Below are 18,006 nucleotides of genomic sequence, written 5' to 3'. Positions count from 1 at the left end.
CCAGCTCTTTCAGAGTTTCAAAGAGTTTTGCTGTAAAGGGAAAGTGAAGATGAGGCAGTAGCTGGAGAGAGAAGCTGGGGAGGTTAAAGAAATGCTGCTGGGAGTGAAGTGTTGGCTATTATAAACTGTTCATTCCTGCCGAGGGACAAAGAAAACTGCTCTGCTGGCACCTGTGGACAGAGAGAATAGGCAATTGCCAGGTGCCATCTATTATACCCAACAATCAGGTATAAACCTGAGTTTAAGACCTAATGCCAAGGAATAGAGTAATCGGATATTCTTTGTACACAGTAGGATGCTTATCAAGAAAGAGTAAAATAGAGTTACTTACTAAGAATGCCTGCAAATGTGACTACTACCTGTTTTCTGTCATTTTTATATTCTATAAATAATCTGACCTTACAAATACCTTTGACATCAGTAATATTTTCTCTGCTCAAATTTGTCTTAGTTTTATTCTGTACATTTATTCTGTATCTATTTAAGACACGCGGTTCAAAATGCATCTTAATTGGAGATGGAGAAATAACTTCACTTTGTGCAATTTGAATTCTCTCATCTTGCTTATCTTTATACTTTTTAGCATTAGTCAAATTAGTAAGCTCGAGTTTCAAAACAGACTTTTTGGGGCATTAATAATTTCTGTTAAAATCTGTTCAGTAGAAAAGATTATACAGTTCAGACTTGAGTTGAGTAACTTTAGAATTCATGTTTGCAGGTAAGTAACCAAGTGAATATGAAGTGTAACATTTCATTTTAAAGAAAGTAAAAATATATATAATCTGCCACTTGTATCAGAGACCAAGCCCATAGGCAGGTTTCTTTAACAAATGTTATCGCTGCTTGTGAATTTGAAAAGACTACTGCTTTATCAGTAGAAACTTACCTAGCATATCAAGATACCAGAAGGGTACCAGAACAAAGTAGCTTTTTTTTTTTTTTTTAACCTAATGGTACATTTAGGTAAATTAAAGTGCTTGTCTCCCACCCTCTCATCTAGAACAAGTTTATGTGGAAGCATGAATATAAAATAGCGAAAAGGTTGGGGAAGAGGGGAATGTTTTTGCATTCTTCAATGAAAAATTAAGAGTAGTTTTAAAAAATTATTGTTTTTGCTTCTTTTTTTATTGAGTTAGCCCAATACTTTTCCTCAATTATAAACCTCACATATTGATTTTCATATCCATAGTGGGTTTTTTTTAATGTACTAATAATGTGGGTTGATCTGTCCTTGTGACTTTAGTCAGTGATGGGAGGCAGCACAGAGCGAGATTCAACTTACGCAGGACTCCAGCTACTTGTCCCACAGGCACCAAAAAAAAAAAGGGTCTGTGTGTATTTGTGAATATAAATTGATCTAAAATCATTAAAGTTTTTTATAGAATGTTATTCAAACTTCTGTAGTTGATTAGACCAGAAGGCAGCATAGTCCCCATTCACAATCCACAAGTCCATTGCCACAAGTCAGTATCTGATATATGGTAATGAAAGCTTGAGAAATAGTCTCATCTTTTTGAAAAGGCCCATAATAGAAATGAACAATTTTAATGCTTAGACTAAATCCATATCAGAAGAATCAACCTGCTTATAACTCTGTGCTGAACTGGATTAGCCTTGCCAAAACAACATCTAGGAAACCTGATCTGTTCATACTTTACAGATATTTGATATGCGTTATTTTAATTGTTGTTGATGATAGAATATCTAAGATGTATGGAAGGTAAACTACATATTTATGCTTATCAGCAGAATTGCCAGCACAAGTATGTCATTTTGTGAGCTAAATTAGTTTAATACTAGTTGGAATTAAAATGTGTTAATCAAGAGTGTCTTATCCACTGGGGTGTCAGTAATGTCTGATGGAGATTTTCCTGAAAAACAGAAAAGAAACTGAACAAATTAAGATATATGAATTGTAAAGTAACTTCAATGAAATTCATTTGATGTATAATTTATGCTTCATTACTTTTCTACAGAAAATTTATGAAGTATCTCATGGAATTATAAAAATAAAAACATGTGAACAGTCTTACTATATGAACGATGGCAGAAATGAATGTACAAGTCACAACTTTTTGTGATGCTTTTTTCAAAATAATATTCTCAATATTATTTATTATTGATAGCCATATGACTTCAACTCTTATCACAATTAAGGAAAAAAAGATTTACTTCTAAGTGAGATTTTGAATAGCAAAATAGAGAATAGAAATCTATATAGGAGAATCATGTAAAGAGAATTGGACTAACTAAAAAAATGGACCCAGAATGAATAAAAAGTAATGTTTAATTTTTAAGAGAATGTTTATGCTTGGGGTAAAATCTCATAGTGAACATATTTTTATTACCTTTACAAGACTATAAATAATTATAATCTTCCATATTTATCATTTAAAAAAATTATATTCAAGAGAAGTTTTTCCCTTGAAAGATTCTGTAATAATTTTTATGACACAGAATTGTGTATTATTCCCTGTGTCTGCCTAAAACAGTATGTGAAAAATATCAGAAGAAAGATTATATCTGTCTAAAGTCATATCTGTACAGGATCAAGAAAGGTAGATATTTGATCTTTATGTAATTAATATAATTACTGAAGATAACCCATATTTTTCCTAGCTATGTATCACTTTGTATCTTGTGTTTTTGCCTAAATGTTGATGGAAGCAAATTACTTTTTCACAAATAACCATGTTTTCTTACAGATTTTTAGACTAAAGATGGTTATGTGGTAAAGACAATATGATGTTACTCAAATGCTGAGCATCTTCTTAATGGAAAGAATATGTGTAAGCTAAAACATGTTACTGAGACCTGAGGATTATAGCTCTTTGAATGTATTTAAATCTAAGAAGACCAGGGTCTCATGTGTACACCTGGCACTATATTAGACAAACAGTTGAAATGCCCTGCTATATTGAATTACTGGCAGTTCTTTCTCATGGCTGGCCTCTGCTTTAGAAAAAAAATTGGGAAGTTATCATACTTTTTTTTTCTCCAAATCATATATAAATTAACCTGACATCCTTCTATACCAAAAAGTGGTTATTAAATACTGTTACTTTGTAACACTGCCTAAGAATCACTATTTTCAACCCTGACGCCCCAGAAATAGAGAAACCTGAAAGCAGTAGGAGAGAGTACAAGACCTTCTTAGTCATCTAAATCATAAATTCTCTCATTGTTGCTGATGTAGATATTGTAATTATAACTCAGTATCATCTTGGGATCTCCAACACTTTGTTCTTTACCTACTTTTATTAAGTCCTCTAGAACACGGGTCCCCAACCCCCAGGGAACCAGGCCGCACAGCAGGAGGTGAGCCGTAGGTGAACGAGCAAAGCTTCATCTGTATTTACAGCCGCTCCCCATCGCTCTCATTACCACCTGAGCTCCGCCCCCTGTCAGGTCAGCAGTGGCATTAGGTTATCATAGGAGTGTAAACCCTACTGTGAACTGTGCATGCGAGGGATCTAGGTTGCATGCTCCTTTTGAGAATCTAATGCCTGATGATCTGACGTGGAGCTGAGGCAGTGATGCTGGCACTGGGGAGCGGCTGCAAATACAGATTATCATTAGCAGAGAGGTTTGCACAGAGACCATAATAAATCAGTTGCTTGCAGACTCATATCAAAACCTCATCAGTGAGTGGCAAGTGAAAACAAGCTCAGGGCTCCCACTGATTCTGCATTATGGTGAGTTGTATAATTATTTCATTATATATTACAATGTAATAATAATAGAAATAAAGTGCACAGTAAATGTAATGCCCTTGAATCATCCCGAAACCATCCCTCTACCCCCCCAACTCCCCCCACCCCCCGGTCCGTGGAAAAATTGTCTTCCATGAAACTGGTCCCTGGTGCCAAAAAGGTTGGAGACTGCTGCTCTAGAAGACATAATTTATCCTATATAAGCAAGCTGAATTTTCCCCTCTATACATATAAGCATTTTCTCATTAGACAACCAGATACACTATGCCAGTACTGTGCCTCACCCTTTGCAATATCAATAGATACTACCTATTTTTAACAAGACACAAATTGGCCAGGTGAGATTTTATACAAGAGAACCAAAGTTTATTACACCTTTTGCTGGTTTTTAGAGTCTTCCATCAATGTTGTTCACTCACTCAATCAATGACCCAGCTATGGAAACAGCCAAGTATTTATTGAATGCGACTCTGTACATTCTCTCTTAGAATGTGCTAACTGCTTCCTTCCCTTCCTCTTGAACCTCATTACAAGTTGTCACATTATAATGAACAGCTTGATTACAATGATAATACTCTTCTAATAATACCAAATCCATTTACCACCATTCCTAACCCATCTTCTATTCCCTTCCGGTATTTGACTTAAAAACAAAAATAAATGAACTAAAGACAACATATATTACCAAACTCTACCAAAAATATTCAAGAAGAGAGAGATGGAGCTTACTAAATTTATTTTCTATTTCAGTTGTTGAATTTCTTTTCATCTGGAGAATCAAGAGCACATGCTAAAAAAAAATTAGTGCTTTATGTGCAAATTAACTTGATTACCTGAAATACCACTGTCTTTTCAGCTTTTCATGGTTGAGTGGTAACAAAGGTAAAGAATTCTACATTAAGTGAATGGTTGCAAGGTTGCTGGGGGTGCCTAGGAGGAAATGCCAAGTCAGGCAATTTATTTATGGTCAGATAGTCATAAGAATGAAGTATGTGTACCTGCCTTTATTCTATAAAGGTATTACTATAGTCAGATGTTACATAGCTCTAAGAAAACTAAAGTGGCAGTTAAGGAATTTGGTCTTTGGTTTTCTTTTACATAAAATAAGGAGGTTGACCTAGTTAACTCTAAAAACTTTTTGCTGTAAAATGTGTCAAAAATGTATATTGGAATAAAATTCTATAAGTCAGATTTTATTATAATTGTACAATACAGAACTTGTAAAACTTCACTTGAGTAGTTTTGTGAAGTCATTTTTTTAAGTGTGTATTTATTTTTTAGATTGTTTTGTAAGTTCATGTTTTCTCAAACTTGGTAATTGTGTATTTCTATGTCATTTAAAAACTATTTTTTCAAAAATAGAAGCAAATTTCACATGAATAGTTTTGTACTCGAAAAAGTTCAGTTACTTTAAATTGTAGAACATATCTCAGACTTCTAAATTTTCAGAATTGTAAACTGTCCTAAATGTTACATTTGTTCATTCTAAAGAACTTAGTATTATTCTTTTCATCATTGATTTATTCTAAATTGTGCTCATAAAATAAAATGTAGTATACAGAAAATGCTTAAGTATAAAATTGGCATTTTAAAGAAGATTTTACTTTTTAGTGATTTTAAATTTTCTTTATTATCAACCTGCTCTTAAAGACCAAGATTTAAAGAGTTTCTAAAGCCATGTTGAAATATTTAAAATAAGATATAGGGTGATTTATACACTGCTGCCATTAATTTTAAGGATTCTTAGAAATATCAGTTTTATTTTATGGATTGATTACCGTGACATTAAGGTACCTGCTCTGATCTGGTTTCATGTCCTTTCCTCTGAAGTGGGTTCCCTTCATATCAAGGCACACATTACACTGCGTGTGCTGAATCGTCTATGAGAATAGTGTGAACAATGTGCTTAGGAAATGGAGGGAAAGGAGCCTATAGAGATTCCTTAAAGAGGAAGTGACATTCCGGCCCCTGGAGGATTAGTAGACGTTTACTTGGCATAGAAAGGAGAATACTGAGTTATCTCAAGAAAAATTGTGGTATTGATAAATCATATTTATGCTTTCTGGAAACTTAAAATGTTAGAAAATATTAGTAAAGTTAACATTTGAGCAATGTGTCACTTAAGATGTACAGTTTGATCATATATATATGTGAAAAGAAGTTAGGGCTTTAAATGGTTCTTATCACCTGTAATTTCAGAATGGGTAAATTATTTATAAAATAATTCCATTGGTGGGGTCTGGGATCTTCGGAGAAGGAAAGATGGGAAAGAACTTGTTCCTTCTAAATCTTAGAGAATTGAGATAAAGTACTAACAGTTTATGAAGATGAAATAAGAGGGAGACTACTACTTTCCACTAGCAGAAATGGCAAAGAATAAAGGAAAATCTGTCTTTTAGGAAAGCAGAGTTTAATATTTCATGAATAATTCTTGATATAATGGAAAATAATAATCCTTTAAGACTGAATGATGTTCATTCTGAAATAAATTATGATTCTAAATGGGTGTGATTTTTTCTCTAAAAGACTACTTGGAGGAAATGGGCTAGACATTTAGTTTATATTTCTATTAGAGTTTTTTTCCTTTCATTTAGTCATCAAATATTTATTGATTTTCTGGCTTTGTATACATTTTTATTGCTTGCACTTTGGTTTATCCCATTCATTCTAAGTAGATAACTGAAACATGTAGAAATGAGAATTTATGCCTATAAATGTATTTCCATATGTCAGGGTACTAACTGTGCTACTCAGTTTATCTTGTGTATTATAAAGAACCTTTGTCCATGAGTTTTGACTAATTTGGAAAACTTTTTTAAAAGCCTAGCCTTGATTTTTAGTCATTCATAGCACTACATGTTCTGTCAAGTAGGGATGATGTAATATGACTTCTGAGGGAAGGCATCAGATTGAAATATTATTTTCTTTGGGTTTTCATTGATATTTGCCATTTGGTGAAGAGAAGGCATCAGATTGAAATTATTTTCTTTGGGTTTTCATTGATATTTGCCATTTGGTGAAGAGAACGTTTTATTTCTTCCAGATTAGTGGACTGTAGAAAATAGTTTTTCCAGAACATTGTTTCTCCTATTAATTACAAGACTGTGAACCTTGAAAAATCCTAAGCAGAGGGCAGTGATCTTCATCTGCTTTGTTCACTGATATGTCCCACCATCTAGAACAGTGCCTTTGTGGGTGTTTAATAAATATTTGTTGAATGAAAAACTCTCTAGCATACCTTTTAATCAATAAGTGCAGCTTTTTTATTCTCTCTGTTGGCCTCTGATCTGAACAAAGGGCATCATTGTTTGTTGGAGTATTTTTTTTCTTTACCTAAGTTTTTCTTTTTCTCTGGAAAGCATGGGAATAAGCTTCTCTAGCTCCTTGATAAAGATAGCTTGTGCCTTAGGAGCATAGACTGATATCACCCACACACACTTCAAATATTTATAGCTATTTACAGTATGCTAATCTTTATACTTAAGGGTAATGCTTGAAATAATTAACATGGAATCATGGGGTTTTTGTTGTTTTTTTTAAAGAATCAAGTATTATTCTTTATTATACCAACTGACCACTATGTGGATGCAGATTCAAAATTAGGAAATAATACAAATTAGTATAAACTATATTTTAAAAGGCCTTTTATGAAATATTAAAAATTAAGAAGTAAAAATATTCCAAGTAACTGGAAATTGTATATCTTGATTTGAAGAGTTAAACTACCTATTCTACTAGCATTAATGTTTTTTTGTTTTTGTTTTTTTTCACACACACACACACACAGTATTTTATTTTTACAAGAGATAAATAAACTGACACCAAGCATTGTAAATGGATGACCACAACAAAAGCAACAATGATTGCAATTACCAAACGCGAAACACACTCATACCATGTCATAATACTGACATTCAGTATCATGGGGGTTTTAAATTATTATTTCCCAAGAGACTTCTGAGATCATCTTGTCCAACTCTCTCATTTTAAGGTTGGGAAAACTAAAGCCCTGAAAGGTTTTTAATTTAGGGTCCCTGTGCTAATTAGTGGTGGTGCAAAAACTAGAATCCAGGCCTTTGACTCCCAGTCAAATGTTTTTTCCACACACATTATAAATAACTTTTTAGCCCATTTTTCAAGGGGAAGGCTTTTTCCATTTAAAATATTGATTCATCGTTCTGACACCCTCAAGCACATATTTTGATGCCCAAACTATTAAAAAAATTTTCCCCAAATATTAAGAGTAAGCGTACTTTCATAGCTAAGGGCTCTTTTGAGGAACCTGTTCTTCCCAGGTTATCAATGCAGAGAAGGTCTGTTGATAGATGTACTTTATAATATCAGTAGGTAACCTCTTAGATTAGCATTTTACCATAAAAGAATTTTAACTTGTTTTAATACCTTAAATTATATTTGAAAGCAAACTGACTTCTGAATAGTGAAATACAGAATTAGTAGAATATTCTCATTTGCTAACATGAAAACTCTTTTGGGTTCTGTTGCTGTGTCTATACCTCAACAAGTAGGCAGTTGAGGACCTAGGTGGTTAATCAGATATCTTAAGAATCAATCTGAATATTAAGAGCTTATAACAGCACTAATTTGATATTTCAATGCTTTAACCATAATAATGTTTATATTTTAGGGAAAAGTAGTAGTTTTTTATCTAAACTAACTAGATTTTTGTTATTGTTTGCTTTAATTGTATAGCTATAGATTGATAAATAGAAGTGGTTTTCTTTCTATTTTTTTGGCTAAAAAAAAAATTTGAACTTCTGGAGGAGGGCATACAAGAGGAAATAAATGAAAAAGAGACTCTTTCTCTCTCGCAATCTTATTACATAGGGGACTACAGGTTCGCAACTACCACATGCACTGCCTCTCCCTCTTAGTAGTCCCTTGATGGGGCCTCATGGTCAGATAGGAGAGTACAACAGTCCTATTAAAATACATTTATTCACAATGCCATTGATTAGAGAAAATTTTTTTCTTTTCAAATAGTCCATTTGTATTAACACTATAACATTATTTTACATTCAGAGGAACATACAAATCTCAAATGCCCAGTTTCAAATAAGGTACATTTCAAGGTTATCAGCATTTAGTAGTGTTTTAACAATTTCTACCTTGTATTCCATTTTGAAGTGATTTTATTATAGACAGGAATTATTAGTAACCTATTTTTATTTCTCCATGTCTCAAACACTAAATTGATATTGTACTTGGGCTTAGTGACTGTGTCATAAAACATCACTTTGTGAAAGAAAGGCAACCATTCTAAAATCAATGACACGATATTTAATTATTAAATTTTTTAAGTGAGTCCAGAATTTATAAGACAGTTTCATAAACGAAATTAGGTGGTTAGAAAAGTAGCAGAGGGAGTGTGAATTTTGGGATGAGCTTCCAGTTGACAGTATAGTTAACTAATTAATCCAATTTAGAGTAGAGCTTCAGAAATGATGAGAGTCAACTTTAATCAAATGTGTGAAAACTAAACATTTTTTAAATGTTTAAACTGGAAAATCCACTTAAGTTTTATCAGCTGAAGGTGACACTATTACCTGAATAATCTACTGTTTCTGTCCATTTAAAATGATCTCCTAGGAATATGTTAATATATAAGAACACAGCAAGTAAAAACTCAAATTGCTTAATTCTAAAGTTCTTCTTGTTGGTTTGTCAGACCCTCCAAAAGATATTATAGAAAAAGTCTATACCACATAAATTTGCTAGAATTTTATTTTTCAGCTGCTGCTTTTAAAATAGCCCTAGAACTGCAGGCCTAATTTCTAAAAATATTTTTAGAAAATTCATTATAAATGTGGAATTTAATTATGTGAAGTACTATAGATTTGGCTTGCCCAAGCCTTTGGTAAATTGATTCTTAATTTATATTAATTCATTCTTAATATTTTACTTAATATTCAATGCTTTAGAGTTGATAATTTGCTTATACTACATGTAATTATGTATTATAATTAAACAAAATTATATTTTTCTATAAAAATGGAATTTTGAATAATTTTAGGAATAAACTTAAAAAAAAAATTGTGCCCAAATCTGAGTGATCAAAAATATTCTCCTTCCACTAATCATTGGACAATCACTAAAATGATACTTCTAGCATATTTTTCAGACAGTTTCAGGACTGACAGAATCAGCACATCTTAGCAGCTTCTGATTCATCTAACAAGATAAATTGACTTGAGTTTTAATATAAGGCCATTTTTTTCTTCTCTTAAAAGTACACACCTCATAACATATACACACTACTATATATAAAATAGATAAACAACCAGGACTTGCTGTATAGCACAGGAACTATATTCAATATCTTGTAATAACCTATAATGGAAAATAATATGAAAAAGAATATATATATGTGTCTATATTTATATGTATATATATGTCTGTGTGTGTATATGTATATATGTAATGGAATCACTTTGCTGTACACCTGAAACTAATGCAACATTGTTAATTAACTATACTTCAATAAAAAATGGTTATTAAAAAAAGTACACACCTCATAGTCTGCTAGGCTCAAAATATGCAAAGAAATTTCAATTTTAAAATTTATAATCGATTTTGAATTATAACAAACCCTTAATGAAAGAAAGCCAAAGCTCTCCTAACCACAAATGTCCCTTGGAAAAGAAATTTCTTTAGCATTTTAAACGGAACTACAAAAGAAAAGATGAAGAAATTTGGCAACTTTAAAATTATTAGAGGAAAATTATAACCAAATTGGGTAATTCAGTCAAAATTATTAGAGGAAAATGATAACCAAATTGGGTAATTCAGAATCCAGTTTGCATAATAATGTAGCCAGTGATCCTCTTCCTGAAGTCTTTACTAAGATTCAATTGCCTAGGGCTTCCCTGGTGGCGCAGTGGTTGAGAATCCGCCTGCTGATGCAGGGGACGCGGGTTCGTGCCCCGGTCCAGGAAGATCCCATATGCCGCGGAGCGGCTGGGCCCGTGAGCCATGGCCGCTGGGCCTGTGCGTCCGGAGCCTGTGCTCCACAACAGGAGAGGCCGCAGCAGTGAGAGGCCCGCATACCGCAAAAAAAAAAAAAAGATTCAATTGCCTAAATTTCTTAGTCTTACCTTTTGCCAATTAGATAGCATTAAATTTTTTTTTGCTACAGTTACTTTAGTCATCTTCGATTTTTTTATGATTTCTTTGGAATTTTTCCAGATATTCTACAAAATAAAAAATAGCATGGTAATTTTTCTTAAAAGCTTTTATTCTACTGAAATCAGCCACATAAGTAAATTTGATTTATGTTTTGTATAATTTGAAAATTCTTTAAAGCAGTTTATTTTCAGATCTGTATATTACATTGTTTTGTTTGTTTTACTTCAATAGCCTTTTATGTCACCTCGGTACCCTGGAGGTCCAAGGCCCCCACTGAGGATACCTAACCAGGTAAGATTTGTGTGTGCTGTTTAAGTTTGGTGGTTTTGTTTTTTTTTTTTTAAGAGTCAATAAAGATCTTGAAAATGTCACATATATTTCTCTCCTATAAAAATATTAAATTATTCTTCACCCCATTTTATGTTACTTCTAGTGATGTATAACCTATGTTAAGGGTTGGCAAACTATAGCCCATAGTTTGGCTGACTTTTTGTAAATAAAATTTTATTGGAACACTGCCACATTCATTTATGTATTGTCTATGGCTTCTTTTATACTGCAGTAGCAGATTTGAGTGATCATGATGGAGACCATAGGTGGCCTGCAACCCTAAAATATTTACTGTCTAGATCTTAACAGAAAAAAGTTTGCTGAACCTTGGAGTCTACCATATACTTTGAAGCTACCTATCAAAATATATATAATTTTGGTAAATGCAGATTATACTGTGAAGGATGGCAATAAAATTTTCTATGAACATACTTAAGCTTTTTATATTATATAGTTACAATAACATGGCTGTAACATACCAATTTTGCCCAATTATAGTGGCATATCAAGCATATAATTAGCTGCTTCTAGAAGGGTTAGATCTATTAATAGTTAACAATAGATCATCCAACTATCTTTACCTACAAGAGCTCTGTGATTTCATAGACTTTCGTCCTCAGATAGTTTATCAATAATATAAATATTTATTTGCTGAAGAGAATAAAGCACAATTTTTACTTGCAGGTAGCTTATAGTTTAGGTTTAGAATAGAGACAACGTGCGTGTGTGTGTGTGTGTATATATATATATGTAACACAAGAAGAAATTAAATGCTTAACCATACGGAATATTAATGTCAAGATGATTGTTCTGTCACTTTCTTTGTTTTTGTATACATCATTTTCCCAGATTTAAAGTAAACCCTGGTTTATTATTATTTTTATCACAATAAAATCCTTCTCATTTTTTAAAAATTTCCACTTCCTTCCTGACCAAAAAATGGAACAAGAAAGCTGTGCTTACTTTGATAGCACATTTGATAGAAATGTAGTTTTCCTTCTCCTCTCCTAATGCTTACTGAAATTATGCAGTGTCCTTGAAGTGTCCCAATTGCTGGTGTTCTCTGCTTCTAATGCACAGCACAGAGTGCCAGCACCCACATTCACCGCCAGGGGAGAACTCTAAGCAGGCAGCAGTGCTGGGTCATTTCATGGTTACAGGGCTAGAAGTCCTCACATTAGCAGCTGGAGTTTCCTCCTTCAGACTGAAAATGCATTCAGTACATAGGGCCAGGGAAACATGGCATGAAATAGGAAAAAGAAGTGCACGGATGCCAAGGGTTTCAACATATGGGAGTTTTATTTTCTCTGTGGGTGAACCTATATGTATTGACAGTCAGATCTACTTATAGGTGCCTGAGTCTTTTAAATTTCCTTTCTAAGGACAGAAAGTTGTATCTTTCATTGCAGTCTTCATGGTGTTTCAGACATTCCATTCATAGCTTTATGTATTTCGTAGATATAAGAGGTTTGTGAAAATCTCCATTAGGGAAATGTGAATTTCTTGTACAAGCATGTGAGAATTTTTCTGACTCCATTTATTGCATATGAATAATGAAAATCTCATGGAGTTATTGGAATTGCATCCATTTGACATTTTTGAAATGCCTGCTATGTATAAGATACTAAATTCCACACCTAGAGAAACTGACAAAATGAAAGACACTTTTAGGAAGAATGGGTTAGTGGTAGAAATGTGGAATTGTAAATCTAGGTTGTTTGAAAATTTTTTTAAGAACAACAACCTTTGGATTTTTAAAAGAGGCAATTAAAAAGTTAAAGGTAATAAAGAGTTATGATACAGGTTCTTTTTCCTCAAAACTTTTAAACAGTCTTTACCTAAGTATATTTTAAAACAATTGTACTCTTCTATGAGTGGCCCTTTTTTGCCCCCCTCCCCATATATAGTTAAGCTTCATTAATCCAAACATCTTTCAAATTTATAATAATTTACATTTATACTATTTTTTAAAGAATTTTGAGCAAACTGTTAAACATTTCCTAAAACAATGTTTACACTATTAACTATTTAGTAGCATGACCTTTTCAAACAACAAAACATTTCTTCAATTTCATTATGTAGTCATTAAAGTAGAATTGGCAAAGCTATTTTTGTGATTAATTGGAATGATGTATATAAAAACAAATGTTAAATTTTTTATTTAGTCTATTTAAAATGATCATAAACTAATAAAATTTTTTTATTGGTATATTGTATCTAAGAAAATAAAAAGTACGCTATTAACTTCTTCAGTGGTGTTGACTAGTCATTTTGAATATGTAAAAGACAATCCTTTAATAAACAGCTTCTCCAGAATTTATAATTACTAATGATTAGACTATAATTTTTAAGTACTTCTGAGATGGTTTTCATGGGTCTGAACTAAATCCACAATGGCTTACTTATACTGTTTATATATTTATGGACTGGGTATTTGGAACATGGTATCAAATCACTATGCCCAAAAAATGCAAGAAAGGGTAATAATATCTAAAATTATGAAAGCAAAGTAAAATTACAAAAATCTGCAATGTTGCAAAGAATAAATATCTATGAGAGAACACATGAAACATAGAAATTACACCGGAATGGGTTCAACTGTCAGAATAGGTTGGTGGTGTTGAAGTATCCATAAACTGGAGGTCTTTATCCTTCTCATATATAAAATGTTTAATCTGAAAAATTCACAGTGTTCATTCAACACTATGCTAAGAAAAACAAGACAGCCGTAAATATAGAGACTGTTAATGAGTGACACCAAGAATAAACTATTGATTTATGACCCTATAGAACTGGAATTTCTCACCATTCCTGAAACTCTATGAACAGGTGTGTTAATTGAGGTAACATAGTGAATGCTGTTGACGATTTTATATTCTAAAGCTGATTTTGACATTCTAAAAGCACACTGCATCTGACCATTCTACTGAAAGTCTCAAAGATATTTGTCCAATAATAGATGAATGAGTGGTTAAATAAATTATAGTACATTACATCCAAATGGTGAAATAGTATGCAGCTATTAAAAGGTATGTAATAGGATTAAATTTATTGATATGATAGAATGTTTATGATCTATTACCGAATGTAAAAAAGGCACAAACCTGTATGGTATGTCACCTTTACCATATATCACTGTACAAACTCAGTTCCTCCACTCCACACACCCCCAACACACACATGCATGCACACACACACACCAAAAAGACTGTCAGGGACTTATCCTTTACTTCTGGGTGATAGGATTATGAGTGATTTCTTTTTTTATTTCTGTATTTTCAAAGTTTGCATAGAACAGGAATTTTATTTATGACCTGATAAAGATATTATTAGTTAATTATATATGTAAATGAAAGTACAGATATTTTATTCTTCTGGTTATTCAGTATATGAGATTATTATTCTTTGTTAATACTGAATGTATAGTTCTTACTATACATGATAAAATGAAAAACATAATGGATGTTAAGGACAGGCAAATCTTGAGAAGACTATTCTTCACTTTTCAGATAGGGAAAAATCAGCAAGCATTTGAGCAGAAAAAAAAAAAACAGGTTGTTGGGACATTTACTCATATACTGAAAATAAATATACTGTATCCCCCCGTATAACCAAGGTACCTATATTTTAAACATACTGCACTTACTCTTCTTACATGTTCTGTTTTTCAGAATAAATGCTATTTAGCATGTCCTTTCCCAGTAATTTTGTCTTTGTAAAATATTTCATATGTAGAATTTGACTTTTATTTAATGATATCAATATGAAAACATAAGAGAAGGACTTCAGCTGCATAAAGAGAATTAAGTTCTACATTGAGTAAATGACAGGAGTCTTATAGCTCAAATCATAAAGAAGAAGACTAGTAAATGTTGTGTTAATTACACTGTTAAGGTATTTAAATTATTATTTGAAATCCAGTGAAACACAATGAAAAATATTTTCTTTTGACTTTGAATTATGACCATGTCCTGGGATATATGTCTTTTCCAATTACTTTCTACCTTTGTAGGACAAAGGAAATTAACAAATTCAAAATCTCTGGCAAAGAAGAAATTCATTCTCCTTCCCAAACCAAGAAAAGTTTACATAGTGAACACTGTGCTGTCTTACTCAATTTAAGTTAGCAGTATATCGGGCTTTTTGGTACAATGTTTACTTCTTTTGCCAAACTGCATCTCATTATTTTACAGCCATTTTGTCACAGATATTTCCTTTTTGGACATAAGCCAATACCAAAAAAATGTGGTGCCATATATATGATTGGAAACTTCATAGGGCTGTACAAAAATCACTCTCAGAAATAGTCATTCAACAAAAATTTGTTGAGGTTTACTATGTGCGAGGCACCATTCTCCATGGGGGATACATCAGAAAACAAACTAATGAGAATCCCTCTCTCATGGAACTGGCGTTCTAAAGCAGCAGTGCCCAACAACTTTCTGGGAAGAGAGAAATGTTCCATATCTGCACTGTCATATGCAGTAGCTCTAGTACATTGAGGACCTTTGAGCACTTGAAATGTGGCTAGTGTGACTGAGGAATCGAATTTTTAACTTTATTAATTTTAATTTAAATAACCACACGTGGCAAAGGGCTACTATATTGGACCGTGCAGTTACAGTGGTTGAGATACAGAAAAAAGAAAAATAAATAAGTAAATATATATGTCAAATGGTGAGTTGTAATTTAGAGACAAATATCTTTCCACACTGAATGTCACATTTCTGAATTTTAATATCTTTTCTACTGATATTGCCTTTTTACAGGAAAAAAAATGACAGTGGTATTGTTGGCAGGACCTCAATGTGTCAAGCATCTTAGATCCAAATGCCAGCAAAGCCCAGCAATGTATGACTTTGAGCAAGTCACTTAACCTTTCTGGGACTTGCTTTTCTTACAGGTAAAATGAGAGTGGATTCCTGTATTTCTAAAATCCCTTCTAGTTCCAAAATTTCTTAATTATTTGATTCTACTTCATTTCATGTAATTGAGGGGGCCCATTAAAAAATTTTGGTAGATCAAAATTGTTAACTGAATTATATCATAAAGGCATAGATAAATTCACTATTTTTTAATCATCATTGAGTGTTCAGTCTCTGTGAGTAGATTATATACATATAATGGTATTCAAGGAAATATATACCAGAATCTTAAGATCCTAGAGGGGCTCACCATTGGAATCATATGATGAATCTTCTGTAAACTAAATGATTTTTTGTGCAGCAAGAAATTATTTCATTGAATTATTAATTAGTTTAAAATACTTAATAACATTTTGTTTTTTCATTTATTTTAAATCCTAGGATTTAAGACTTATCTTTTAGAACTTTTGGAATATGTTGATCTGATTTGAAGTCCTGGCTCTACTACTTACTGATAGTATAACCATGGACAAATGAACAAACTTACTTCTGTATTAAAATTCAGTTTCTCATCATCAGAAAGGATTTATAATAACAACCTCGTGGGATTGTCGTAAGCATTGAGGGAAATAAATGTAAAATTCTTAGCACAATTCCTCGCACAGATGTACTGGCTCACAAGTATATATTTTTGTTGATATTATGTTTGTTAATATTAAGCATTAGTGTCAGTTTCCCTGTCAGAATGAAGATCTTTTATAGAACAAAAAATGTGTGCCAAAATTTGTGACTAGTTAAACAAGTCTCAATGGAATACATTTAACATGTTGACAAATATGAGAATATATATTGACCCACAAGATGTATAAATCTGTTTATTTTTCCTGATATTAAAGGTTTAAAGAATCTAGTGATCGTGCTCTTTTGATGCACAAAACCATCATCTGGTCATCCCGGGACTGATCAAAATGTTTTAAAAGTTAGAGATTTGACTTACCAAAAGACACACACTGGCGACTAAAGAGTTAAATTTGGGTAAAGACCCTCATTTTGAAAGACAACTGGACATTGATCAAGATTTCTATAGGATTATGCTATATTTTTAAGTGATAATAGCAGAAAGACTTGTCAATTGTTCTGATGTTACAAGATAAAGTAAAATTTTGAAGAAAATCGTTTCCAGTGATAAAACATGGTGTCACCAATGAGATTTAGAAATTCACAATCAGAGTATAAAACTTGAACCACTTAGAGACTTTAAAATAAAAGGAAGAACTTCGAACTCACAATTGAAGAAAATGTTTAGTCATACATTTTGACTCCTCCTCCTAATTCACTTCTTTATAACTTTTGACACTGTTAACCATTTCTTTCTTCTGGAAACTCCCCCTCATGCATTCTGAAATGTTGATCCTGGTCCCCTGGCTAATTTCATACCTATTCAGTTTGTTTCCTTTCCTACCTCTTTTTGGTATTTTAAGAAAATTGTATCTTTGATTCTTTGACCTTTTTTCATCTCACTTCTTGAAATCTAGTCCATTCTTAAGATTTTATCACGGATGATTCCTAAAATTGTGCAATGAAAACTCTTTGTTTTATTCCTTAGATAAATATTTGTTACTCTGAGCCAAAAAGGCACAGATAGGTTTCGCTCTCTGAACTTACAGTCTGTTGGGGATACAGAGAAGAAAACAAGCCATGACCATATATAAGTTCTATAAAAGTGAGGTATAAGAATCTAGCACCAACATTCAAATTATATGGGTCCCAGAAGAAGAAGAGAAAAAGATAGGGACTGAGAAAATATTTGAAGAGATTATAGTTGAAAACTTCCCTAATATGGGAAAGGAAATAGTCAATCAAGTCCAGGAGGCACAGAGAGTCACATACAGGATAAATCTAAGGAGAAACATGCCAAGACACATATTAATCAAACTATCAAAAATTAAATACAA

At 32.4% G+C, this 18,006-nt stretch overlaps 1 protein-coding gene across 6 annotated transcripts in view; it reads left to right on the top strand.

The window, feature by feature from the left end:
• SSBP2 (single stranded DNA binding protein 2) overlaps window positions 1-18,006 on the top strand; it is a 300,702-nt gene that overhangs the window by 221,996 nt on the left and 60,700 nt on the right. For all 6 annotated transcript variants that reach the window (XM_024119897.1, XM_024119912.3, XM_055086646.1 and 3 more), the window contains one exon: window positions 11,088-11,147. In XM_024119897.1, the coding sequence (XP_023975665.1) occupies window positions 11,088-11,147 (60 nt within the window). The remainder of the gene's footprint in view (window positions 1-11,087; window positions 11,148-18,006) is intronic.

Source organism: Physeter macrocephalus, chromosome 8 (genome assembly GCF_002837175.3).
Source record: "Physeter macrocephalus isolate SW-GA chromosome 8, ASM283717v5, whole genome shotgun sequence".
NCBI lineage: Eukaryota > Metazoa > Chordata > Mammalia > Artiodactyla > Physeteridae > Physeter > Physeter macrocephalus.
Note: the sequence above shows the minus strand (reverse complement) of the source record. Positions and strands in the feature narration are given on the sequence as shown.